Below are 27,542 nucleotides of genomic sequence, written 5' to 3'. Positions count from 1 at the left end.
AGGGAAATCCAAAAAAGGGGATATGTATATGTATAGCTGATTCACTTTGCTATATAGTAGAAACCAACACAGCATTGTAAAGTGACTATACTTCAATACAAATTAATTTTTAAAATAATTTAAAAATTAATTTAAAATAATTTTAAAATTAATTTAAAAAATAAAAAAATTAACTTTCTTACTTGACAAAAAAGTGTTGAAAGAATAATAGCACTCGTCTTCCAGAACTATCACAGGATCTTGACAGCCCCTAAGGTTCTTTTGACATTTTGAGCTAGTGTTATCAGTGTGAGTTTCATCTCGGTTGTGGCTTGTGCCTCTTATCATCATGAAGAAACCCTAAAGGTCTCACTTGATGTTTTTGGTCTTGTGCTCAGCTCTGAAAAACTAAGCGCCTATAGTTAGAGTGACTTGCCCAAGCTCCCCAGGAGGCCAAGCAGGTTCCACTTGTTGAGGTTTTTCAATGTATCGAAAAGATGAAGAGGAAGAAATGTAAAAACGGGGTGAAGAAATTGTATAAGAGAAAAATGTAGAAAAAATGGAATACACAATTCAAGAAGTGATGAGAGGATTCATAGATACAGCAGACATAGGAATTCATTGAACTATGGTCGGGTGACTGGCAGCAGATTTAAAATTGAGTGATAGATCTGATCTTTTTTTAAAATATTTATTTATTTGGCTACACCGGGTCTTGGTTGTAGCACACGGGATCGTTTAGCTGTGGCTTGTGAACTCTTAGTTGCAGCATGAGGGATCTAGTTCCCTGACCAGGGATGGAACCCTGGCCCCCTGAACTGGGAGCTCAGAGTCTTAACCACTGGACCAGCAGGGAAGTCCCAGATCTGGTCTTTCAGTCCCGTCAGTTGGTGCCTCTCACGTCCATTTTCTTTTGGCTAGAGCATCAGGGTCTCAAGAGGCTCGAAGGCCAGTTACACAGGTGGATGTAGGGTCTGGCACCTTAATTCTGTGTTCTTGCCTCCATATTCATGTCCCGTTCTGCACCACTCAGCGTTTTGTGTTGATATATCAAAAGAACAAATAAGTATGATGTGTTTGAATGAACCTTGTGTTACGGATCTGGCTATGGAGACTGCCATGACGATGTGATGGTTCTATCCATGAACATCTGAGTTAAAGATGAGCCCTGGTGGTCCAGAGGTTAAGACTCTGAACTTTGGGGCTTCCTTGGTTAAGCATCCGCCTTGCAATGTAAGGGACACCAGTTCGATCCTTGGTCTGGGAAGATCCTACATGCCGAAGAGCTACTAAGCCCGAGTGGTACAACTACTGAGCCTGTGCTCTAGAGACCATGAGCCGAAATGAGTGAGCCCACATGCTGCAACTACTGAAGCTGGCACGCCTGGAGCCTGTGCTCTGCAGTAAGAGCAGCCACTGCAGTGAGAAGCCCACACACTGCGATGAAGAGCAGCCCCTGCTCGCCACAGCTAGGGAAAGCCCACACGCGGCAACAAATACCCACCACAGTCAAAAAAAACCCTCTTCTTCCTGGGAGTCTGGGTGATGGAGAGCAGGAAGGGGCCAGATTAAGATTTTCCCGGGCTCCAAGTTCTCAGAGGAGCATGGTGCTTTCCCACGACCCTCAAACCTTGGGACCCATGGCTCACATGTGCCAGAACCTCAGATAGCTTCCCTCTGAATTCTCTAACTGGCTTCCCTGATGGCTCAGTGGTAAGCAATCCACCTGCCAGTGCAGGAGGTGCGGGTTTGATGCCTGAGTTGGGAGGATCCCCTGGAGAAGGGAATGGCTACCCACTCCAGTAATTCTTGCCTGGGAAATTCCGTGGACCGGGGAGCCTGGTGGGTTACAGTCCATGGGGTCACAAGAGTCGGACATGATTTAGTGACTAAACACCACAGTACATTCTCTAACCAGAGATCAGAAACTGAAGGTGACTTGTCTGCCTCTTGGTGTGGGGGAAGAGGAGGAGTTGGGGTGGCAGGGCAGCCATCACCCCTGTCCCCACTGCGGAAGCCAAGCCCGCACACCCCTCCCGGTCCCCGTGAGAAGTAGCTAGGGAGCCAAGGAAGGGCCGGAGGCGGGAGGAAAGGAGCAGTGAGCCTTTTTATTGTGGATTAATTCACTCGGTAGTAACAATTCCACACGATATTAAAACACTGCAGGAAAGTGGGTGTGGCACACCTGGAATTTTCTTTTTTTAATCAGAAATAAAAACCACTGGACATCCACACACAGATGGGGTAGAACCTGCTAGAACCACAGATTGCTTCTGAGAACCTGGTGACCAGTCTTTACAACATTTGGCAATAGTCTCCAGGGACGGGGGCAGGTGGGGGGGAAGTGGGCGGGGTGTCGATGTATGGCTTTTCAGGGGACCCAGCCTCAAGCTCTTGAAGGACAAGCGACCTGTGGTGGCCTCCCCATGGCCCCGAAACTGCCCCTGATCACTCAGGCTCAGGGCGGAGGTCTAATGACTGTTTCCTGCCCACCTGGGGGCTGGAGCTGCATGAGCTGCCTGGAGGCCCAGTGACTACCAGACAAGGCAGCCAGGACATCAGAGAAAGAAAAAGCACCTTCTGCACTTCCATGGGGCGGAGGTCACAACCAAGTTACTTCGTTCTGGGCCTAGGGGTCGCCTTTGGGGAGGATGGGGCAGGGGCATGGAATGGGGGCTGGGCCAGGCCCAGGGAACCACTGCAGGCTCCAGAGAGGAGACTCAGCCATTACCCAGCACCACCTTTGTGTGTGTGTGTGTGTGTGTGTGTGTGTGTGTGTGTGTCCCTAATTCCCTCAGGACGTGGCTGAGAGGCACTGGCCTTGTGGGGCGCTTACAGTCTCCAAGACACCCTGAAAGCCGTGTTTTCCTGCCAACATGCATGCCAGAAAAGCACAAGCAGAACAGTGTCCTGTGTGCCCCGATGCTCCAGGCCTACCCTAGGGACTCTGATGTTGAAGAGGAAAAATAAAAAAGGGGAAAAGCGCTTTTTCCTCTGCTGGAAGGAAGTCCACAGCAGGGTTCCTGCTGCCGCCTTCTCCCGGGCTCAGAGGCTGTGGGTGGGTACCTGGGAGGCAGCTGGGCAGGTGTGGCCATGGGGCGGGGGCACAGTGGTCCCCATGCTCTCTGGGCCTCAGTTTACCCAGACCACTGAATCCCTGGGGTCTCAACCAGGGGGGAGGGTGGAAGCTCTAGCCCAGGTCTGATTTTGCTTCAGGGTTTGAGGGGGTGTGTGGCCATCGGTTGGCTGAGCCTGGAGCCAGCGATGGGGCTGCTGAATTCAGGTTCCCCCCACCCCTTCTGCCAGGAGTTCTGAGCTTTGCCTTCTGCTGGCTTCTCCAGGGTCACTTGGTGGGGACACATGGTGGTGCTGGCAGGGCAGGGGCCAGAGAGAGAGGCAGGTCTGGGTCTGGGTGCTCCCAATGAGATCAGGACCACTTGTCCTCTTTGGGACCTGGCGGTGGGAGCCTGGGTCAGTGGGGGCTCGGGAAGAAGGCTGGGCAGGCGTGGACTGAGCTCTGGCTCAAGGGATTAAGGCTTCTGTCCCAGAGCGAAGGGTGACGGGTCAGCAGATGGCTCGTAGGCTGCCCTTGCTGCCCCTCTGCCCCTCAGGCTGAGCCCCGCTGTGCCGTGACTGCCCCAACCCCTACCCCTGGGGTGTGCCCAGGGTTTCTGGAATAGGCTTTGTTCCATCCTGCTGTTCTGCCAGGGGTGGGCAGGTGGGGCCTCCCCACCCTAGGCTGCAGTGTAGGGGTCAGGGGCTCGGGGGCTTTTCCCAGTCTAATTGCAGGTGCGGGGGAGCCAGGCTCCCTGAGGCCCCAGGTGCTCCCGGACCAGCCGGAGAGAGCTGGGTGCTGGGGGAGGGGAGCGTGGCCCCTGGGTCTGCACTCTGGGGGTGCTGGGCATCCCACCAGCCTGTGCAGCCAGGCGAGGTCTGAGCCCAGGGGCACGAGAGGAGCAGAGGCTCTGGGTCCTGCCAGCCCACGTGCCTTGTGCTGGCTGCCTAGGACCCTCGCGCTCAGCCTGGGAGCCTGACATCCCAGGCCATAGGAGCGGGCAGCCCCTGAAGCTCAGGCCGTGGGGTCCTGGAGGCTGCAGGTGGCCCCGGCAGCTGAGGAGGGCAGGTGTGCATTCGGCCAGTCCTCCAGCCTCCTGCTCCTTGAACCGTCCATATCACAGCATAGGAAACAGCCATTGTAAAAAGCCCTCCGCCCCGTTCCTCACTGGCCACTCCAGGACACTTTACAAACACCCCGGGTGGTCGGGTGTGAGTGGGAGTGGAGCACGGCGAGTGCCTCTCCGTGTCTGGGCAGAGGCTCCCATCTCCACGGCTTCTGCAGTGACTTCCAGACAATCCCACACCTTTTCAAACCCGGAAGCACCAGGCACCCCGGGCAGGTCTCCCCAGGTGGCATTTCTGTTGGAAAAACAGCCATGGAGATGCAGAAAGTGGAACAAAACAAAACACTGAGAAGCTAAACAGGGCCGTGGCCTCTTAACTGCCAGCGCCAGTCTCCTGCTTAAAACTAAAGAAAACACAGCTGGACGTCACAGTGACCAGGGCCACAGGCTGAAAATCCCTTTCTGGGGTGGGCGGGAGCCGCAGCGTGGCTGGAGGGTGACACAGGCCACAGGAAAGCCACGCAGCGGGGTGGCCCTGGGGGACAGTGTTTCACAGGCAGAGCTCCCCTCCTGGCCCCTACCATCCACGTGTGCATTGTTACATGACCCGGCTTTGCCTCAGATTCAGCCGATGACGCCTGATCTTAGTGGTATGGAATTACAAGGTTTTAAATGAAAAGGAGAAAAATTTCCGCAAAAGGGGTGCATTATGTCCCTCCCCCCAACTCCCACCCAATGTTACTCCACTGAACAGCCTCCCACCTCCCCAGAAAAGCATCGCATCATCCACTTGGCAGAAGCCTTCCCAGTAGCCAAAGGTGTGAGACTTGCCACCTGCCTGGGCCGCCCACGCCAGTGGCGGATTCACCCACCTCCTTCCCTTCCCTGCTCCGGCCCAGTTCTGCCCCAACCACGACTCAAATGGCAGTTCAGTTTTCAGAAATTGTCACCACATCGCTGGGGCATGTCAGCTATTCCCCGTTGGAAGTGGCGGTGAAGCCCAGCCCCTGATGGGGCTGCGATACTGGGTCTGGTAATCCATTTGAACCCAGACGGTAAATTTTACCCCATCTGGGCAGTGGTGACTGTTTGCATTTCTTTCGGAATTAAGAGTTTTCCTTGATTTGACGCCCTGGCTGGGGGAAGGGGAGCGGGGTGGAGGAGTTGAGCGAGCGAGACAACTAAGCTATAGGATAATACAAGGCTTCTTGTCCTTAAAGGGGTTCTCCGAGGCGGGGACTCCCACCAGCAGGGGGTCGTTCCGGGCGTGCTGCTCACAGTAGCTCATGAGTTCGGAGGAGGCTTTGGAGACCTGGTTTTGGGCACAGGAGGAGAGAGGAAAGATGTGAAAGGGCCGAGGCTCCGTGTCCCCAGAAGCCAAAAGATGGAGACAACCCTAGCGCCCGTCTCCTGAAGACACACACCGTTGTCCCACATACAGGGGAGCACCACTCAGCCACAGAAAGGACAGAAGCCCCGACACTTGGTACCACGTGGACGGACCCTGAGGACACGATGCTCAGTGAGAGACGCAGACACAGAAGGATACACAGGGTGTGACTCCACTGACAGGAAACGTGCAGAGCAGGCCGATCCAGAGACACAGAGAGTGGGTTCCTGGTGGTCAGGGGCTGCGGTACTAGGGGGACGGTGACTGTTAATGGAGAGGGGGCTTCTTTTTGGGGGTGATGGAATGTTCTGGAATTAGGTGGTGGTGATGGTTACACAGCACTGTCAACACACGAAATATCATTAGTGGTCAATTTTATGTGTATTTTACTTGAATTTTGAGATTAAAGAAGCAGCCGCAGGACTGAGCCCCCTCCAGCAGAGCTTGTGTGGAGTCTGAAGGGAAGGTCAGGGGAGGGTTGGGTCTAAGTCTCCATGTCCATCCAAGAAAGGACCTGATGGGGGAGAGCCTGGCTGGCAGGTGGCCCGGCATGGGGGACAGGCCCTTCAGTGGCTGATTCCTGTGCTGTCTGACCAGTGGGGTTGCCGTGGCCATGGTAAGGAAGCTGACACTTAGGACCCTCTGCATCAGGGTCCCCAGAAGAGGAGGGAGGAGAGGAAGGGACTGCCCAACTGGCGCTGGGGAGGCGGACCTGGGGAGAGCAGTGGCTGGTGTCCGGTGCAGGGAGGGCGGGGGTGGGGGCAGGCTGCACTGTCCAGGCTGCCCGCTCCAGTTCCGTTTTGAGTCTGGGGCGCAGGCACACCTCTGCAGCAGGGGTTCTCTGGAAAGTCTGCAGAGGAGCCTCTGCATGGGCCCCGGCTCAGATTCTATGGCTCCGCCTGGATCCCTGCAGACAGGATGCCATGTGCCTTCAGCCTCGTCTCCCCGCCGCTCCCTCGGGCTGGCCCTGCGGTCCCTGGTCGCTGTCTTGGGGCCACAAAACCTCAGGAGGGACTGGGAGGGAGATGGGTCATGCCTGACTCTGCTCCTCCCCATGTTCAAAGGCTGCCAGGGAGCCCTCCCAACATCAAACGGGTGGGTGAGTCAGCGATGTCTGCCAGGGTTGGGACTGGCAGAGGAAACCACTTCAACCGGGCTGCTCTGTCTTCAGCCTTGAGGAATGCTTTGAGTGCTCAGAGTCCTGGAACATTCAAACGCCTCGTGGGGGGCCCCCAACCCCACCCGGGGGTTGCAGCGACCTCCTTCCACCTGGCTGGGCTGGAGGTGCAAGGCGCTCAAAGATCCTCCCCCTCCCACCGCAGGGCCACGGGGGGAGTGTTTGCACTGAGCAATGACAGAGGATGACGGTGCTGGGGGAGGCAAGCCCTGAACAAAAACATGGGTGATGGCTGATTTTATGTGCTTACTTGGCGCAGCCATGGGTACCTGGCTGTCTGGTCAAAGGCCAGCTTAGATGTCTCTTATTGTTGTTGTTTGGTTGCTCAGTTGTGTCCAACTCTTTGAGATCCCATGGACTGTAGCCCGCCAGGCTCCTCTGTCCATGGGATTTCCCAGGCAAGAATACTGGAGTGGCTGGGATGCCATTTCCTTCTCCAGGGGAATCTTCCCAACCCAGAAATTGAACTGGGGTCTCTTGCATTGCAGGTGGATTCTTTACCAGCTGAGCTACCAGGGTTGAGATGCACGTTTAAATTTAGACGAGATTAACATTTAAATTGATGGACTTTGAATAAAGCAGATGACATGCCCTAATGTTGGTGGGCCGCATCTGATCAGTTGAAGACCTTCAGGAAAAAGACTGTTTGATGGCCTTGGAACTCGAGCTGCAGCAGCTCTTCCCTGGGTCTCCAGTCCATTGTTCAGCCCTGCAAACTTCAGAACTGCCAGCTCCACGATTGCATGACCCAGTGCTTTAAACTGCCTCTTAACGCTCCCTCTCTCTCTGTAATATATCATCATATATCTCTGACTAATGCAGTGGGCAGCTGGAGCCTGGCTAATGAGGGAGCGTAAACCACCAGTGTCTTCCAGACAGATACTCCCTGGCCCTTGCCCGGCCACCTGCAAGCTGGGGTCTGTGGCAGGAGTCAGCTGCTTGGAGGCGGCTTGGCATCCTTGGCAAAGTGGACGGGTTTGGTGAGAAGATGATTTTGAAAAGTGGCAGATACCTTTCTTGTGTAAGAGGCCATGACTGGCCCATTGGTCCTTATTCTTTGAAAGCGCTGAATGTCATCCTGATGTCTACTTGTGGACTTAAGATTCAGCTATATAAATACATGTATCCCTCCACACACGGGAGCATCCCTCAGCCATGAAAAGAGGAGAAGCCCTGACACTCGCTAACACATGGACAGACCCTGAGGACATGGTGCTCAGTGAGAGAAGCAGATACAGAAGGACACACAGGGTGTGACTCCACTGATGGGAAATGTGCAGAGCAGGCCGATCCGCAGACACAGAGAGTGGGTTCCTGGCTGTCAGCCTTGTCTGGGCTGGGGAGGGGATGGGGGTAACTGCTAATGGGAACAACATTTCTTTTTGGGGTGATGGAATGTTCTGGAATTAGTCATGATGGTTGCACAACATTTTCAGTTCACCAAATGTCATTGAATTGTATACTTTAAAAATGGTTAACTTTATACAAATAATTACAAAAAAAAAAAAGCCCGCAAGCTGACTGCCCAATTATGCAGTATCTTATTTTGTTTTGCATGTTCCTGGTCTCTGATGGGTTAAGCATTTGTGAGGAGTCACTGCTTGTCTTTTTCTTTTTCTTTTTTTTTTTAGCATAAAAATCAAACATGCTTATTTCCAAAAATGCAATCCATGCAGAAGTGGCAAAAGTAAACATTGAAAGGCCCCATGTCCTCCCTTGCCCAGGGCCAGGTCTCTGACTTTTCTTTGCATCTATCACAACAAGGGAGTGGCACAGAGCTCTGAGGATGAGGGGCCAGAAGAGAAAGCGCCTGCCTCACGCTCACCCTCTTGGAGGGGCCCCATCCGGCCTTCTCTGGGGCCATCCAGGGATGGACCCCAAGGGCTGAAGGGCTCACAACAGACCTTGAGGCCTGCCTCTGGTCTCACTGTGTTTATGAAGCACACTGGCACATCTACCCTCAAAACAACCCACAACCTAGCTTAATAGGAGGTGTGTCTTTCTGCTGGGACAGTGGAGGCTCAGAGAGGTTAGGCAAGTGGCCCAAGGTCACACAGCAGGAGGCACAGCCAAGTGCAACCCCCGCTGTCCTGCTAGCCTCCGTGCCCACCTTTTGCTGCAGGTGTGTCCAGCGGCCTCTCCCCTACTCACCTTAATGCGCTCGATCCCAGCTTCGATGCGGAGCTGCTCCACCAGCTTCCGAGCCTGGGCTATGTTGTTAGTGGCTGACATTGTCTGCCATCAGCTCTGGGCCCCCGTCGTCCAGAGAGCTGGGTGGGGAACAGATGGACATGAGCTGACTCATAAAGTCCTGGGACTGCAGGTAGGGGATGGCGAGGAGGGATGTGTCCCCCTTCTGGAGCCTCCTGGGGCCCCTAGCCTGGCCACCCTGCAGTCATGATGCCTCTGTCCTCTGGGTCGTGGTGGGTGCATGCATTTCCTTCAGTCGTGTCATGTCCAACTCTTTGCAACCCCATAGACTGTAGCCTCCCATGCTCCTCTCTCCATGGGGAGTGGGTTGCCATGTTCTCCTCCAGGTGACCTTCCCAACCCAGGGATTGAACCCAGCCCTGGTGAGAGGTCTGGCCAAGGGCACCTTCTCCCACAGTCCCCTCCATGGTTGGTTGGGGTTGAGTGCTCCCCGGATGTGACCACCCAAGGGCCCCAGGAGAGCTCACAAAAGCTCCGCCTCCACTCCTGGCTGGCTCAGAATGGAGGGGCTTTCTCTGATTCCTGCACCTGCTCCTCCCCCAACATGGCTGGCACTGAGGCCGGTCATTCTCTCTGGGGGGATGTCCTGGGCCCTGCGGGGTGTAGACCAGCCCTCTGGATGCCAAGAGCACCTTCAGTGTGACAACCAGAGATGTCCCCAGACATGGCCCAGTGTCTGATGGAGGCAGAGTTGCCCAGGACTCGACCCCTGGCCCTGGATGCAGGCAGATTACATGAGCAGCCTGTACCCATGGGTCCTGAGTACCCTACTCTTCCTCTGGAGGGCCTGGGCCAGTTTCCTGCCTTCATTTGGTCATTTGTCCAGTGAATTGAAATGATATTAAATATAAAATGTCTTGGGACTTCCCTGGTGGTCCAGTGGTTAGGACTCCTAGCTTCCAATTGCAGGGGGCCTGGGTTAGATCCCTGGTTAGGGAACTAGATCCCACATGCCACCACTGAGAGTCCTCATGCTGCAACTAAATAAAAAAGATCCTGCATGCCGCAGCAAGATCAAAGAGCCCCTGTGCTGCAGCTAAAACCTGGAGCAGCCAAATATATAAATATTTTTTAAAATACCCATTTCCACCTGACTTACATCCATGTTCAATTGGTTATGAGAATGCTCTTTAGATGGGACCATGTGGTATGGAAGTCTTCCCTGGTGGCTCAGACGGTAAAGAATCCACCAGCAATGTGGGAGCCCTGGGTTTGTTCCCTGGGTTGGGAACATCCCCTGGAGGACGGCACAGCAACCCACACCAGTATTCTTGCCTGGAGAATCCCCATGGACAGAGGAGCCTGTTGGGCTACAGTCCATGGGGTTGCAAAGAGTCAGATATGACTGAGCAACTAAGCACATACACACGTACAGTATGGGGCCTTTTGGGACTGGCTTTGCTTTTCACTTGGCCTCATGATCTGGAGCCCCACCCCGGCAGCTGTGCTCATCGAGTCCACTCACGTGCAGGCCAAGTGGAGGTCCATGGTGTGGACCCTTCACCTGTCCAAGGATACCTGCACCAGTTTCCGGTTCTGGCCATGTCAGCACAGAGCTGCTGCAGGCATCTGTGTGCAGGCTTCGGTGTGAACATGAACCTTTATTTCTCAGAGATAAATGCTGAGGACTGCAACTGCTTGTTGACTTTTTTTTTTTTTTTAAGACAGCACCTGTTTTCCAGAGTGGTTGCACCATTGTACGTACCCACCAGTCATGTATGAGTGATGTTAATTTATTTTTATAATTTAGTCATGCAAATTTTTTTTTTCTTTTCCTTAAGGTGATTAAAAATCCTACCTATTCCATCCAATCCATGTTTAGTGAGCCCTAGGATAGAGGTTCTCAATTGAGATCATCCTGCCCCCTGAGGATACTGGGTGATGTCTGGAGACATCTGTGGCCGTCAGGACCTGGGATGTTGCTCAACACTGACGGTGCGCAGGGCGGCCCCCCACAGTGGGTGACCCAGCCCCAAGTGTTGACAGCGCCAAGGCTGTGGAATGCAATCTGATCCCAACTCACACTAGACAGCAGGATAAACCCTGATGGTCAGATGGTGTGAACCAGGGTGACTCCAGCATCTGTGAGTCACCTCCCTCCCTCCCACTCAGACATGTATTTATTTATTTGGCTCCTCTCTACACTTGCAGGATCTTAGTTCCTGGGCCAGGGCTTGAATCTGGGCCCATGGCAGTGAAAGTGTGGAGTCCTAGCTACTGGACTCTGCCTGAGAATCCTCAAGGTATGTATTTAGGTGTGAGCAGCATCTGAGGACCTCAGGGGTCACATGGTCAAGGAACCCAGTGTCTTGTGGGGTCCATGGGATCCCTAGCCCGGGGCTCTCACCCAGGGAGATCCTGTCCCCAGGAACACTGGGCAACCTCTGGGGATGTCTGCGGTTGTCATGACTGGGGAGGGGCTTCTGGCATTGAGATCAGAGCAGAAAATGACCTAACCCCAGTGAGCGCATTGTCCGGGTTGAGGAAGCGGCCAGTGGGTCTGCATGGTATTAGTTTGATATGGAGTGGGTAGAGCCCAGGTTCAGGAACCCAAATTCATGGGTCCCAGGGAGCCGCCTGGCCAGGCTGGCACTGACCCAGGTCATTCAGCAGAAGCGCGTGCTTCTGTCATGATACATGGTGCCTCTGTCTGTGTCCCAGTCAGTAGAGAGGGGCAGTTGCCGAAAAGGAAAGGCAGATTCCAGGTTTTCAAAAAATTTCCCACTGGGCAATGAAAAGGAATAGACTGGGGACTTCCCTGGTGGGCCAGTGGCCAAGACTGTGCTCCCAATGCAGGGGGCCTGGGTTCGATCCTTGGTCAGGGAACTAGAGCCCACATGCTGCAACTAAAGATCCCCTGTGCTGCAACGAAGACTGAAGACCCAACGTGTCGCAACTAAGACCCGGCACAGCCAAATAAATATTAAAGACAACAACAACAAAAGGAATGGACTGTGGAAGTGTACATCCTGGATGGCCCTCCATGAAATCGCTCAGAGTGAAAAGGGCAGCCCCCAGAGTCACATGCTGTGTGGTTCTGCATACTGAACATCTCTGAGATGTCAAGGTAGTAGAGACAAGGAGGGATTCCTGGTTTCAGGGGGGTGGTGCCCTGGGGAGGGGTCTGGGGAGACAGGTGCACACCAGGGGTCCTCACTCAAGAGCCAAGTATCCAGACTGTGTGTGTGTGTGTGTGTTGCGGGGGGGAGGTTCACAGGTCTGCCAGGGTAGGGGGATGAACTGGCAAAGATCTTAATACATGCACACACGTCAAACCTCAGGAATCTGTGTCAACAGGTGATACAGGGCCTTTCTGTTGGTGATCTGATATAACCGTGTGTAAATCTATAGTGATCTCAATCCAAGTTTCCATTTAAAAAAAAATCCCTTCTGTGCTGCTGCCTGCCTACCTACCTCTCTGCCAGACATCCCAGCCCCTCTCTGGGCCAGAAAAGGCATGAATGTGTCTGCTCCGGGCGCGCGGGGCCCACGTGTGGGCTCCCAGAGTGCTCTGATTCAGCACAGTGCTTCAAAGCGGCCACAAAACATCCAGCTCAGGGAAAACCGCCCTTGGTTCAACTTAAAAATACTGAAATTACTCAGTGCTAAATATAGACGCTGACAGAGAACAAACGGGGTGGCCCCATGGCGTGTTTTCCTTGGAAGGCTGGGGAGTCCTGCTCAGCACCCACACTTGGAATGTCCACCAGGACCCTGGGAGCCCCGAACACCCTGTGGGGCCATCCCAACCACGGCCTCCCTCGTGGGCACTAAGCCCCTCAGTGCTGCTGGCTTCCTCTTCTGGACACGATGCCCCTAAGAGGTGCTCTCCGGGCTGGGTTATAACCCCGGGCACCTGGGGACGGTCACAGGGGGCTCCCTTGGGTTTTGTGTGCTTGTGTGCAGGTATGTGTGCACACATGTGTGGGTGAGTGTGTGTCTGTGTCTGTGCATGCATGCCTATGTGTCTATGAGTTTGTGTGTGCATGCATGTGCGTCAGCATGTATCCATGTGTGGGCATGAATGGGCTGAGCGGCCGAGACCAGACGTGGCCATGTCATGGCTACATAGACAGCAGACTGAAGCCTGGTCCTGGCAGAGGCAGGGCCAGCCCAGCCTCACTGCGTGCCCCCAGGGTTAGGTCAACTCCCTCGGGCAGGCACAGGCGCTGAGTCAGCCCGGGAACATTCCTCACCAGCAGCCTCTCCTCCAGAGGCACGTGATGCCCCGGGCACCTGACCTGGCTGGGCCTGCCTGGGCCCAGCAGAGCCTTGGAAGGCCCTGGACACCAGGCAGGGCCTTGGGAAGCTGCGGGGGGAGAAGGTGGGAGCGGGCCCTCTGGGAGGGAGTGAGGAGGTGGTTGGAGCTGCAGGCCGCGGTCAGGTTCCCGCCTGGGGAGAGGCCAGTTCAGAACTGGCGAGGCTGGGGGCATGACTTGGGGGTGAGGTTTGCCTAAAAATAGAAGCTTAACAGACGCCACTGGGCCCTGGCTGGCCTCCCAGTAAAGGGCCGGGAAGTCACTGGGGTCAGGCGGGCTCCCACAGAAGCATTGAGGGCGTGTGGCGGAGAGGCAAGGGCCGTGTGGGCCGGAGCGTCCTGGATGCTTTGTGAGCTGGGCTGATGACAGACAGAAGGTCACCCCTGGGCGCTACAGACCCCAACCTGGCTGCCAGACCCCAGTACACATGAGGATCAACCATAGCCAGGGGAGGGCAATGATTCTCCACAGTGGGCTGCAGGATGGCTGGATGGGGGAACACCTAGTTTGAACAGGGTCACCTCAGGCCCTGCTCACACTAAGGCCGGATCACACTGTGTGGGGATCTGTTCTGGGAGCTGTGGGGAGTGGAGCAGCCTCCCTGGCCCCTACACCCTTGATGCCAGGAGTCCCCTCTCCCCCCGAGTTGTGATGAACTACAGATGTCCCCAGACACCACCCAATGTCCCCTGGGAGCAGGATTTAAAGCTTTTGTGGAACTCTCTTATCAGAAGACTCTCTGTAGCTAAAAGAGATTCTTTTAGGAAAATACAGTTTTTGGGGAACTGAGATGGTTCAGCTTGAAGTGAAGTGGTACTAAGCAGAACAGAAGTTTGTTTCCAAACAGGTTTTAAATTTCTTAGCATCTGGAAATTCCCTGGCATTCTAGTACTTGGGACTCCACGCTTTCACTGTGGAGTGGGTGGGTTCAATCCCTGGTCGAGGAACTAAGATCCCACAAGCGGTTCAGCCTGGCAACAACAGCAAAATATGAAACAAAATTTCTTAGTATCCAACAACCTGGCTGGAGAAGTCACACAGGGTCAGAGGCTCCCTTGAACTCAACCAACAACAGTTGTGGGAGCAAGCGCAGCCTTCCAGGTTGGGGGTGGGGCAGGGTGGGAGGCAGAGGTCTTGCAGAAAGAGCAGACCCTAATTCTGCCCCAGATTCCCAAGCTGTGTGGCTCTGAGCTCCAGTTAGCTCTGCTCAGTGCTCAGAGCGACACCCTGTCTCAAGCGCAGGGCCTGGCCAAACTCCAGGTCCCCAAGTTCCTATTCTGGGGGTCAGGGACCCTTGAGGTTGGCAGCCATGGTGGGTCTGCCCTACAAACACAGCTGCCGGGGAGATGGGATGAGAGACAAGGTGACCTAGACCTCCTGCGCCCAGCCAACGTAGACGGGCAGGTTTGCTGGAAGCTGTTGAGAAATCTTGCTCCTTGCGCAGTTTGCTGGCAGCTCGGTGGCCACTCCCCTCACCTACCCAGGGGCCAGGCAGGGTGGGATATCACAGAGGATGAGGGAGAGAGAGGGGCAGAGTATGAAGTGAATTGGGTTAAAACTAGGAGTGGATGGAATCAGTAGCAGAGTCAGAGATGGAGAGATGTAGATGGTCTATTTCCTCCGCCAGACTGAATGCCTGCAGGGCCCTCCCCTTGAGCCCAGAAGCAGAGGTGAGACTGAGGTGAGACTTCCAGCTGGGCTCGGAGCCCACGACACTGGTCACGTCCAGTCACTTTCCTGCCATTTTTGGACATGGTTAGTGGCCTTTTACTGGTAGGTGATCCTCGGTTGTGAAACTCTCCTGCTAAGTCCACAGAGTCTCTGGTCTCAGTCCAGGGGACGAGGCTGTCTCCCCGTTCCTAAAGATAAAGTATAGAAACGGGAAACCTTGGACTCACAGCCTGGCTCTGCCCTGGCCTGGGGCTGGGCTTCCTCAACCGGAGAAGGGGGTGGATGTTCTAGGAGCTGAGAATGGGACTTCCCAGGTGGTTCAGGGGTTTACACTCCACCTTTCAACGCAGCGGACGCAGGTTCGATCCCTGGTCGGGGAACTAAGATCTTATATGCCACGGGGCAACTAAGCCCACGAGCCACAACTACTGAAGTCTGTACTCCCTAGATCCTGTGCTCTGCTACTGGAGAGTAGCCCGTGCTTGCTACAACTAGAGAATGCCTATGTGCAGCAACAAAGACCCAGTGGAGCCAGAAATAAATAAAATAAAAAGTAAAAGCCAAGGGCTTCCTTGGTTAAGAATTGCGTTGCAATGCAAGGGACACTGGCTCCATCCCTCATCTGGGGAGATCCCACATGCTTCAGGGCAACTGAGCCCATGCACTACAGCTACTGAAGCCCCTGCATCCTAGAGCCCAAGCTCCGCAACAAGACAAGCCACTTCAGTGAGAAGCCTGTGCACTGCAATGAAGAGCAGACCCCACTTACTGTAACAAAGACCCACCAAGCCAAAGAAATAAATAAACCTTAAAAAAATAATAAAAGCTGAGACCGGATCCCCACTGGTCATTCTGTGGCTCTAAGATCACAATGATCTATGTCCCTGGCCTCCTCCTTAGCCATCTGGACCTTGGATAAACCTTTCTCTCTGCAGAGTCCACTCGCACAATGGTGGCCAGCTAGTGTGGACACCCTTCTGATGAGGGCAGTGGGCAGAGCTGCACAGGGTAGAGATGCTCAAAGGCGCTGGAGGACCATTGAGAGAGTGAAGGATTTCCATCCCGAATCTGGGGAGGGGGATGGAAGCCCAGGAGTCTGGCTTTGGGGCTGCCTTTTCCTGGGGTGGAGGGTTTGCCAAGAGGCTGAGGGGGTCTCATGAGGCTAGGGGCACAGAGGTTGAGATCCAGGGCCTCCTGAGGGGAGACAGATTGGGGAGCCCCCACCTCCTTGATATGAGCTGGGATAAGAGGGCTGCCTTCTAAGGGAAACGTCCACAGGCAGCAGACAGACGCTCACGGCAACTGCAGCTGAGTTCTGAGTAACCTCAGTCCCCAGCACCAGATTGACGTGACCCTAAATGCTGAGTAGAAGTAAATGGAAGTCCATCCTTTCTGGGGAAAACAGCATCACCTTAGGCTTCACGTTGTTTCTACAATGAGTCAGCAGGCACAATATCTAGCACATAATCAGGAAAGACCAGGCAGGACTTCCCTGGTGGCCCAGTGGTTAAGACCACACACTCCCAGTGCAGGGGGGCCAGGTTTGATCCCTGGTCGGGGAACTAGATCCCACATGACGCAACTATAATAAGAGTATACATGCTGCAGTGAAGATTGCAGATCCCAGGTGCCACAACTAAGGCCAAATAAATATTTTTTTAAAAAGAAGAAATGACCAGGCACACAAGAAGACAGGACAGTATAAACAAAAATCGGCAGAAATAACAGGCTCTACCAACAGGCCCCCAAGGGTTCCATACACTAAAATCTACAGAGTTTAAAATAACGATATTAACCATGCTAAATAAGTGAGGCTGGAATTTTAGCAGCAAATTGGAAACTAAAGAAAAAGACTGAGTGTGTAGAAACTGACAATATATGAAACGAACACAACAGAAGCAGCACTATCATTAAAGACAACTAAGGAGAAAATTAGTGAACCAGACAATAGCAAATATCCAGATAGAAGCGTGGACCACTTGAAACAAGGGAAGAGACACAGGATGCAGTAAGGCATGCATGTGTGCTAAATCACTTCAGTCGTGTCTGACTCTTTGAGACCCCATGGGCTGTAGCCCACCAGGCTCCTCTGTCCATGGAATTCTCTAGGCAAGAATACTGGAATCGGTTGCTATTTCCTTCTCCCAGGGATCTTCTTGACCCAGGTATTGAACCCGTGTGTGTCTTATGTCTCTTGCATTGGCAGGTAGGTTCTTTACCACTAGTGCCCCCTGGGAGCTCTACTAAGGTCTGACACATGTCAGAGCTCTGGAAGTGGGAGAGAGAGAGAATGGAACAGAAGCAATCTTTGAAGAGATAGTGACTGATAAGTTCCCCAAACTGACAAAAAACAAAAACAAAAAACTCTTAAGCCACAGATTCAAGAAGCTCTAGAACCTCAGGCAGGAGAAACATTTTAGAAATGGACAGAGAAATGGCCAATGGGCACATGAAATAGTGCTCAATGATTAGTCATCAGGGCAAGAATAACTGAAAACCATCACAGAGTCTGCTTCTCAGCTGCTAGAGTGGCAAAAATCTAAAAGACGGACAACACCAAGTCCTGGGGAGGATGAAGAAACAGAAAGTTTCACATGTTACCAACAGAAGCGTCAACCGCTCTGGAAAGTGAGTTAGCAGATTCTTATGAGGTTAATCCACCTGCTGATGCAGGAGCCTCAGGAGACACAGGTTCAATCCCTTGGAAGTAACCCAAATGCTTGTCAACAGGAGAATGGGTAAACAGACTGGTAATTCATACCATGGATACTCACACAATGGAAAGAACCTACTGGCAAATGAAGCCGTGTGTGTGACTCTCAAAATACTTGGTCAGGTGAAAGAAGACAGACATTAGAAATATTCTCTATCTTGACTGAGGTATTAGTGTACACAGGTGTATCAACTTGTCAAAAGTCAACAAACGACTTATGTAAGATCTGTTCATTTTACTGAAGAGGAATTATACCTCAATAAAATCAGTTAGGGACTTCCCTGGTGTCCGGTGGCTAAGACTCCATGCTGTCAATGCAGGAGACCCGGGTTCAATACTTGCTAGGGGAACTAGGATCCCATAGGCCGCAACTAAGACCCAGGGCAACCAAATAAATAAATAAATATTTTAAAAATTAAATAAAATCAGTTAATTACAAAACTAATGAACAAACATAAGGTGCTGGAGGAAAAAGGACTAACAATTTTATGGATCCAGTGAAAATTCTAGACGTGGTGAAAACAAACTTTAAGAATTAAGGTAAAACAAAGACATTTTCAGACTTCACAGGTTCAGTGGTAAAGAATCCGCCTGCCAATGCAGAAGACACAGGAGATGCAGGTTCAGTTCCTGGATCGAGAAGATCCCCTGGAGTAGGAAATGGCAACCCACTCTAGTATTCTTGCCTGGAAAATCCCATGGACAGAGAAGCCTAGTGGGCTACAGTCCATGGGTCGCAGAGTTGGACAAGACCGAGCATGCAGGCAACGATGCCAAAAGACATTTTCAGACAAATAGACTGTCACCAGCAGAACTTCCTTATTAGAAATAAAACAAAAAGATATTAGAGATAAATGACCCCAGGTGGAAGGCGAGAGGTTTAAGAGGGCGTGAAAAACAAAACAAAACCAAAGTATTGAAGAAGGGGAAGAACTTGATAAAATAATTCCAAAATTTTCATAGGAAAATAAACAGGAAGTGAAAACCCTAAAAGCCCTTGGACCATAAAAGAATCACAAGAGCCATCAACTCGATATTTACCTCTACCCAGTCCAAAAAAAAAGTCAACATCTGAAAAAACACGTATACTTCTCTGTCTACTGCAACTGGCTCAAGGCCAGAGTGATGGGGACCAGGCCAACTGTCCCTGGTGACTTCTCCTCAGTCCAGCCCTCAGCAGCCCCAGGAAGAAACAAGACCTTTCCCATCAGTGGAATCACACTCCGTGCGTCCTTCTGTGTCTGCTTCTCTCACTGAGCATTGTGTTCTCAGGGTCTGTCCACACGGTAGAGAGTGTCAGGGCTTCTCTCTTTTTTGTGAATAATATTTCCTTGTGTGCATGGAATAACATTTTTAAGCACACATTTTGAAAAGAAAAGCCCTCCTCGCTGTTGTTGAAGTGCTCAGCTGCTTAGTCATATCTAACTCTTTGGGACCCTATGGATTGTAGCCCACCAGGCTCCTCTGTCCGTGAGATTTTCCAGGGAAGAATCCTGGAATGGGTTGCCATTTCCTTCTCCATGGGACCTTCCCAACCCAGGGATTGAACCCATGTCTCTTGTGTCTCCTGGATTGGCAGCTGGATTCTTTACCACTCAGCCACCAGGGAAGCCCCCATACTATACTTGATCTCAGCCAAAAGGCCGAGAAATGGTAGCCATATATTTTCCTAACCAGGAAGGAAGTGGAAGGTGGTACAAATCAGTGGTTTATTTGCCTTGGACTCAGGAATACAGGCTGTGTGTTTCTGGGTTGTGGACAAGTGCACTGGAGTGCTGAGCACGTGTTTGCTGTGCAGGTGACAGAGTGCAAGGGTGGACCCCATGTCAGGCATCATGAAGGTGTTACTGTGCCCACTTTTTACATATGAGGAGAGAGACGGAGCCTCAAAGACGTGAGTATGTTAATAACCTTCCCGAGACCACGCATCAGGTGGAGGTTGTGCCAGGGTTTGCATTTAATTCCCAGACCAGAGCTCCCTGGAAGGGGCAGGTCCCAACATAAAGCTCATAAAGCTTCATAAAGCTCTGAACCCAGAGGCAAGCTTCAGAGGCCGAGGGATGCAGTCTCTGCGTCCTCCATGGCCCAGTGGATTTGGCAAAGGGTTTAGATATACAGTGATCCTGGATCTGAGGGATTGGATCCATACATGAGGGGAGGCATCAGGACCCTCATGTGGCTTCTTTCTTTGGGGAATAATGTGCAGAATGTGCAGAATGCTAGGGATGCTGACGACAACTGTGTAGCCATCAGGGTTAGAGAAAACCCCAAGTGAGATGGAACAGCGGAGAGCCTGAGTGTGGCGCCTCCTGTCTGGTGGTCTGTAAGTGACCCTGGGGCTCCTGGAATCCTGGATGCTTTTCCCAAGACCTTGAGCAGACTGTCACGTTGGCTTCCAATGGGGCCGCACACATGTGCCGGGGAGACCTTTGCATCATCACCTTGCACCCCCACCAGGCGTCTCAAGATCACGTCTCTGTCCCCTGGTTCCTGGTGATGTGGGCTTGGCGTTTCCTGGCGGTCGAGTCCGCTTCCTTCTGCCTCAGAGAGTCAGATGGAGTAATGGGTGCGGATGCAGGAGCTCTAAGATGCCATTTGGCCTCTGGGTCTTGACAAGATGCTCAGCACGACCGTTTGTGCATATCGCTCACGGGGTGGGGGTGGGGGGGATGCGTGGCAAATAGGTACCCAAGACCTCAACGGGGATGGGCGGGCTGAGCCTCGGTGACCTCGTGAACAAAACCAAGAAGGACACAGCTGGCTGGGGCGGCCCAGGCCTTGCAGGGACCCTGAGCAGCAGGGCTGATGGGAAAGTGGACTGGGCACACACCCAGGCATTGAGGGAAGCCCTGACCAGCTGGGCATGTTTCTGGTGGGCAGAAGCAGAGGCCGGCAAGAGCAGACGTGCTCCCCAGCTCAGCCTGTGATGCCATCTCCACCCTTGGAGGTGTTTTCCGGCTGCACAGGAAGCAGTGACAGGGAGACACAAAAATGCAGGAGATTCCTCTGAATTCCACGCATAGCTCTCATAGCTGGGAAGAGCTCCACTCCCAGCCTGCTCGCGATAAACCAAAACCCAGCCGCTGGGGCTGCTCTCTTACCAGAAGAGAAAGAATGGCACGCCAGGGGACGTTTCTGAAAGTTGGCTGGCTAAGCTGTGTAAAAGGAAAAGAATGTGAAAAATTCTTTTCGCTGGCGGGGCAGAGGCAAGGAGCAGGGCCTTGAAAGACTGGTGGCTCCTGGTCCTGGTGGTCCAAGAGGAGGTGTGATGGGGGCCACTGGGGACTGCTCCCTGGGTGCAGTGTCTGCCTGCAGTGGGTGGACACCCAGGCACAGCCCCAATTGTTCAGTTGCTCAGTCATGTCCAACTCTTTTCGACCTCATGGACTGCAGCACACCAGGCTTCCCTGTGCTTCAGTCTCCTAGAAGTTGCTCAAACTCATGTCTATTGCATCAGTGATGCCATCTAACTATCTCATTCTCTGTTGCCCCCTTCTCCTCCTGCTGTCAATCTTTCCCAGCATCAGGGTCTTTTGCAATGAGTCAGCCTGACTCTGAATTCCATGCACTGAAGGTGGACCTGCAGCCCCGGGGCCTCAGTGTGAGACAAGTTGCTCCCTGGAAAGCCTCGGCTGCAACTTCCATATGCACAAGATTCCAGGCCTGAGAGAAGGTGGGCTGGGACCCCCTGACTCTCAGACAGAGTGCCCCCGCAAAAGGCCACCTACTGTCCTGAGGAGGACAGACAAGTCAGCTGACATTGGTGCTGTCCTGGGAGCTGTTGGGGGGTGGAGCAGTATTCCTGCCACCCACCTTGATGCCAGGAGCCCCCCAGTTGTGACAACCACAGGCATCTCCAGACATGGCCCAGTGCCCCAGGGGAGAACCACCCCTCATTTGAGAAGAATCGGGTTAGAATCCCCCAGTGGAGTTCTCACAACGTTTCTGCCCTGGATTTTACTATTAAAGACAATAAGGATGGGACTTGCCTGGTGGTCCAGTGTTTAGGATCTGCCTTCCAATGCAGGGGACATGGCCTTTGATCCCTGTTCAGGGAACTAAGATCCCACATACTGTGGGGCAACTAAACCCACGGGCCGCAACTACTGAGCCCACGTGCTGCTACTAGAGAGTTCACGAGCTGTCGTTAAGAACCAACACACCCCCCAAAAAATAAATAAATGTTTAAAAGAATGTATGGGGACTGTCACCTTAAAAAAAAAAAAGAAATAAAGAGCATCACAGGAAATGGAAGGAGGGTTTTTTTCCTGTGTGTGGCAGGGCTTCCCAGGTGGCATGGTGGTAAAGAATCTGCCTGCCAATGTAGGAGACACAAGAGACTCAGGTTTGATCCCTGGGATGGGACGAGGGATGATTCCCTGGAGGAGGAAATGGCAACCCACTCCAGTATTCTTGCCTGGGAAATCCCATGGACAGAAGAGACTGGTGGGCTACAGTCCACGGAGTTGCAGAGTCGGACACAACTGAACACACACAGGCACACACACGTTGGTTTCAGGGCCCATCCAGAGTCAGAGCTAATGGGCCTGATCTCACTTGTGGCCTGGAGTGACCCCCGGACCCCACTTCCTTGGGAGGGCTGACTGATGAGAATGCATCTGTCACACCCGACCTTCACCAGCAACCTAGCCAGGGGTCCTTGGGGCTGTGCACACCTCTACGATGACCCCCAGTGACCTGGAGAATCCCCTTTCCTGGGGTGTGGGCAGGACCTGAGGAGAGGACGGGGTTCAGCTCTGGGTGGGGCAGTGTCGTGTGGCACAAATGTAGGAGGGGGATAACCTTGGTGGGCCTGCTCTTGTTAGGGGAGCGAGTATAAAGGGGACTCTGCACAAGGGAAACCCTCTGTCACTGGCTTTGAAGCTGGAGGCGGATGTGTGGCAAGACACAGGGGCAGCTGCAAGGGAAGGGGGACCCCCTGCTACAGCTGCATGAAACCAAGTTCTGGAACAATCCGAATCAGCCCCAGGTGAAGCATTCTGACAGCAGCCGGGAGAGACCCTGAGCAGAGGGGGCAGCCACACCACGGCCTTACTGCTGACCTTCAGGGCCTCGAGCTGGAAGCCACGAAGTCTGTGCTGGCTCGTTACTTGGCATGGACAGCTGATACACTGGCCGGGCGAGGCCCAAGTGGGATCTCCTGACCGTTGGCCTGGCCTCTTTCTAGCACTCTCTGTTCCAGATGCTGGACAATTCCAGCTGGCAGCCACTCCTCCCGCTGAGCAGGCACAGGACGCGCGTTCTCTTTTGTAATGGCCCTGAGATGCTGGCGAAGCATTAAAGCCAGAGGAGTTCCTGGCAGTATCTCCATCAGCAGCCAGCCTGTTCCCTGAGGTTCCTGCTCCCTGGGACATGAGTGCCACATGCATTTCATCTCCGAAGGCACAGGAAGTTGATCTCAGTGAATCCAAGATCAGACAAAGCCGGCTGCTTCCAGGCGGTTCTGAAAGCCCACTCCCCACCTCCTCATCCAGGCGGATGAGGCCATGCTGGGTGAGTCAGAGCCCAGGAAGGTGGCCTTGTAGAGGGAGGGGAGCTGCGGGCAGCCAGAGCCTGTGTCCTAGGCCTTATCCCTGGCCTGCAGGGAGGGGAGGGGAGGCAGGCGGGAGCGAGTCTGCGTCCTCAGAGAGAACAGAAACAGCCTTCATTCTGCTTTAACACTTCCAGAACTGGTAGCTTTACAGCTCACCGAGCTTCTGAATTTCGACCCCCCTCCCCGCCTGCCATGAAACAGGAAGGAAACAAAACAAGCCCCCCCCCCACCTCCACCAAACACAAACCTCCAGCCAGACTCGACAGGAGGACAAACAAGCCCTGGGTGAGAAAGCAGGCTCCCCATCCCGGGGGTAACCGCCCCCCCAGAACACGATGTTCAGAAGAAGAGGAGGCGGGCTGCTGTGTGGAAAGAGGGAAAAAAATCCCAAAGCCAAACAGAACGAGATGAGGTTTGAGAGAACAGTATCTGGGCTTCTTTTAAGAACAGGCTGCCCTCCTGCAGGGCTTGAGGGGCTGGCTGGCCACCAGCTGTGCCCACATGCAAGCTGATTACCCTGTGTTTCTTACGCACCTACTGTGTGCATGAGGCCTTGGCTCTGCTTGCCTTTGGGGGGCCTCCTGCACCACAGTCCACGGCATAGAAGCCCCTAAGTAGGGTGTTTCCACAGGGATGATGTCTGGGGCATCTGTTGTTGTCACGACTCGGGGGGCTCCAGGCATCAAGGGGGTGGGGCCAGGGAGGCTGCTCCAAACCCCACAGTGCCGGGGACGGGCCCTCATAGAGGATGGCCTGGCCCTCTCTCCTTCACTGTGCCTGGGGGTGGGGAGAGACCTGCTCCAGACTCCACAGAAACGGCACACGCTGGCCCTTAGGGTGATAAGGTCAGAGAGAGTGGAGGGTGCCTTGCAGTGTCCCCAGCAGCTGGACGTGGGGGCTTCCTAGCCTCGCTCCCAGTCCCAAGCAGGGTCGCATGTGCAGGGCCACGGGCACCACACCGGCATCTGGACTTTAGTAGGAGGTGGACCAAACTTCTTTGACTCCCCAGCATCCCCACCCTGCTCCCACCTATCCCCCATCCCACCCCTCCCCCACCTCTCCCCCATCCCCATCTCCAGCCAGGTTGGCTCTGGGCTCCCCCTTCCCGGCCTCGCATCTGGGTCTGAGCTTCCCCAGGATCGAGGTCACCCTGGCCTGGCGTGGGGCGGGCCAGCCATGTGATGGCCTCTGTGACCTTGAGCATGGTGACCTTTGGTGGGCCGCAGGGGCCATGAAAGACCAGCTGGGTCTCCGCCAGGCAGATGCTTCCCCACAGGAGGCCCGCACCCCCTGGAGACCAGGGTCTTGTGACTTGCTGTCAGCTGGTCCTTTCATGCATGGGCTAAATCGGGTCCCTTGGCAGCTATTTTTAGAAAGGGCTAGAAAAAAAAGGGAATGAATGAGATGCCCACAGGCAAGGGAAAAACAGAGCTGCAGGGCGAGTGGCCGCCCTCGGCTGAGCCCGGAGGCGGGCAGACAATGTGCCCCGGTGACACAGGGCTGACAGTGCGGCTGGTGCGGGAGCAGAAGAAAGGGCCTTCTCTGTCCGCCCAGAGGATGACTGCAATCATGTGAGCGTGTGCAAGCGGGTAACCCGGCTGGGCCAGCGTGCTGAGCGCCTGTGGCTAATGTCAGCCCTGTTCTCGGCTTCCTGGCACCCAGGAAATGCCGTCACCCTGGCCCTGGGAGGCTGCAGCTCGGATCCAAAGGGCAGGAGGCTGGGAGAGGGCATGGCGGTGTTTCCACCTGAGCCTGGACAACCTCCTCCACATCCTGCAAAGCCCCTTGAAGTGTCATCCCCCTCTGAGAAGCCCCTGGTCTACCATCTATGCACAAGGCTGCACTGGGACCCTTCCTTGGGGCAGCCACAGCTCTGTGGATGCTCCTTGGCATTGCATTTCCCGTGGCTGCTGTCACAAATCACCACAAATTTGTTGGCTTAAAACCACACACAGTGATTATCTCGTGGTTCTGGAGGTCAGGAGTTTGACTCGGGCCTCATGGAGCTAAATCCAGGCGTGGGCAGGGCTGGTCCCTCTGGAGGCTCCAGGGGAGCAGTGGCTCCCCCTTTTTCCAGCTTCCAGAGGCGCCTCATCCCTGGCTTGCAGCCCCTCCCTCCACCCTCAGAGCCAGCAGAGCAGCATCTCCCGTCTGCTTCTGACCCTCCCCCTCCCTCTTATAAGGACCCCGTGATGACACGGGGCCTCCTGGGGGAATCCTGGATCGTCCCCATCTCTGGGGCCTGAAATAATCCCTCCTGCAAAGTTGCCTCTGCCCAATGAGATGAGGTGTCCACAAGTCCTGGGACCAGGACAGGGGCGTCTTTGGGGGCCGTGGCTGGGAAGCTGGGCACCAGAGTGACGTCTGGGCGAAAGGGATGGGCGGCTGCAGGGGAGGGTGTTTACCAAGGGGGCTCCGTCCTGGCACTCACTCTGTCCTCAGGGCCAATCTTTCTGCCAGGACAGGCCCTCCCGCCCCAGGATCAGGCTGCCAGAGGAACGCACCTGGCCACATCTGACGTCCACAGTGGACGCTACTCGAGGGCAGGCGCCCAGGAGGGCAGAGTACAGACGGCCTTACCTGAGCAGAGGCACTGCTGTGGACGGACCTGGGGCTTGGGTGCCGGGCTCCAGCTCTTTGCTCTGGGCCCTGGGTCGCTGCTCAACACCCGTGGGACCAAAGGCGAAACAGCCCAGCATCAGAATGACCAATGGTGACTAAGCACCTGTTACTTCACCTCTGATGTGGTTACAAAGTCCTGGAACCATGCACACCCAGAGAGACTCTCCCTAAGGGTTAACTGTAGTCAGGGACATTTTTCTTTCTTTTAAAAATTTTTTTTGTCTGCGCTGGGTCTTTGTCGCTATGGGTCTTTCTCTAGTTGTGGTGGGTTGGGGCTACTCTCTAGTTGCAGTGTGCAGGAATCTCACTGAGGTGGCTTCTCTTGTTGCAGAGCACGGGCTTTTGAGCATGTGGGCTTCAGTATCTGTGACACTCGGTCTCGGTAGTGGTGCATGGCCCCAGCTGTCCCTTGGCAGGTGGAATCTTCCTGGACCAGGGATCAAACTTGTGTCCCCTGCATTGGCAGTCAGACTCCCAACCACTGGACCACCAGGGAAGTCCAGGGACATTTTTTATATTAAAAAGGTGGGGGGGAAACAGTGCAATTAGGTGCACAATTTAGAGGCACGCCTGTGTGGGGAGCCAGACCCTAGAACAGGGGCTGTGGGCCATGTCTGGGAGGTCTGTGGTCTTCCCTCTGGGGCCTCCTGGCATCGAGGGGATGCGGCCAGGGAGGCTGCTTCACACCCCACTGCACCCAGGGTGGCCCATCAGAGAACATCTGGTCTATGTCAGTAGTGCCCAGTTGGGGTCTGGGGGAGACCCCTATACGAGTGGCTGAGGAGTGTGTCAGCTCAGGAGCCCCTTTCCTGTGAAATGAACACGTGATTCTGGCCCATCGAGGAGCCTGGTTGGGCCAATGTGGCTCCCAGGTACCTGCTCCAGGCAACACCACATGTCCTCAGTGTCCAACTCCAAGGGGCCCCAGGTGCCCAGCAGACAGGGGGGTCTGGGGTCAAAGCTCAGGCTGCCCTGCAGTAAGACACAGCATCAGGATGTTTGGATGGAACCCCTACTCGGGTGCTGACTCCTGTGTGTCTCAGCTGGAAGCCTGACCTTCAAATATAGGGTGGCAGGGGATGAAGGGTGGGGGACGGGCAGAGAAGCAGCAGTCTCCATCCAGACCGCAAGTCTCGGCATTGACCAGGGTGTAGTCTGGCTGTGTCCTCATCTGGGGACACTGTGGAACCTTCCAGAGAGGGCTACCCTTGCAGCTACCCCTGCTGACCATCTGGGGAGTGCTGAGCCCCAGTGACTGGGTGGGATTGCAGGAGCCGGGTGACCGCAGGTGGGGTGGGAAGCAGGGGTGCGGAGACCAGCGCCCGATCTGCAGAAACTCCCAGCGAGAGTGAGCTAATCTCAGCTTCCCAGTGGCCTCTGCCCCAAGATGAGGTTTTTGTGACCCGTGAGGAATTTCTAACAATGAGATCGAGTGTCTGGATCTGTTCACACTGACATCCTTTTTCTCGGCCGTCCAAATTCCATTACGCCTTTTCTCGTTAATGCAGAAACTTGGCCAAGTGCCGGGCTGCCTGGGAAGCGCCCAGGTCTCCTGTGGCCCTCGCTAGAAAGGGGAACTGTGCCACAGGGCTGGGTGCCCGGTTCTAGGAGTCTCTGCAGGTCTTAGGAGAGGCAGCTGGAGGCCCACTGGACCCTGGAAGTAGAGAGGGTGCATGGAATGCATGGGCGTGACCTTGTGCGACCCTCAGGAACTGGTGGGGGGTGCCGGTGGCTGCTCAGACTTCTGCCCCTGCCCCTAGGGACATTCCTCGGTGGCCTGCTGAGGCAGGTGGCTGTGTTTAAGAAGCGCACTTAGCTGGGAGCAGTGGGGGTGAACTTCAGAAG

At 54.2% G+C, this 27,542-nt stretch overlaps 1 protein-coding gene across 4 annotated transcripts in view; it reads right to left on the bottom strand.

Annotated features, from left to right (window-relative positions):
• Window positions 1-2,076: 2,076 nt before the first annotated feature.
• The window catches only part of GNG7 (G protein subunit gamma 7), a 138,574-nt gene continuing 113,108 nt past the window's right edge, over window positions 2,077-27,542 (bottom strand). For all 4 annotated transcript variants that reach the window (XM_055547556.1, XM_055547542.1, XM_055547553.1 and 1 more), the window contains 2 exons: window positions 8,819-8,937; window positions 2,077-5,412 (listed from right to left, as the gene is read on the bottom strand). In XM_055547556.1, the coding sequence (XP_055403531.1) occupies window positions 5,287-5,412; window positions 8,819-8,899 (207 nt within the window). In that variant the 5' untranslated portion in view covers window positions 8,900-8,937 and the 3' untranslated portion in view covers window positions 2,077-5,286. The remainder of the gene's footprint in view (window positions 5,413-8,818; window positions 8,938-27,542) is intronic.

This window comes from Bubalus kerabau, chromosome 1 (assembly GCF_029407905.1).
Source record: "Bubalus kerabau isolate K-KA32 ecotype Philippines breed swamp buffalo chromosome 1, PCC_UOA_SB_1v2, whole genome shotgun sequence".
Taxonomy (NCBI): Eukaryota; Metazoa; Chordata; class Mammalia; order Artiodactyla; family Bovidae; genus Bubalus; species Bubalus kerabau.
Note: the sequence above shows the minus strand (reverse complement) of the source record. Positions and strands in the feature narration are given on the sequence as shown.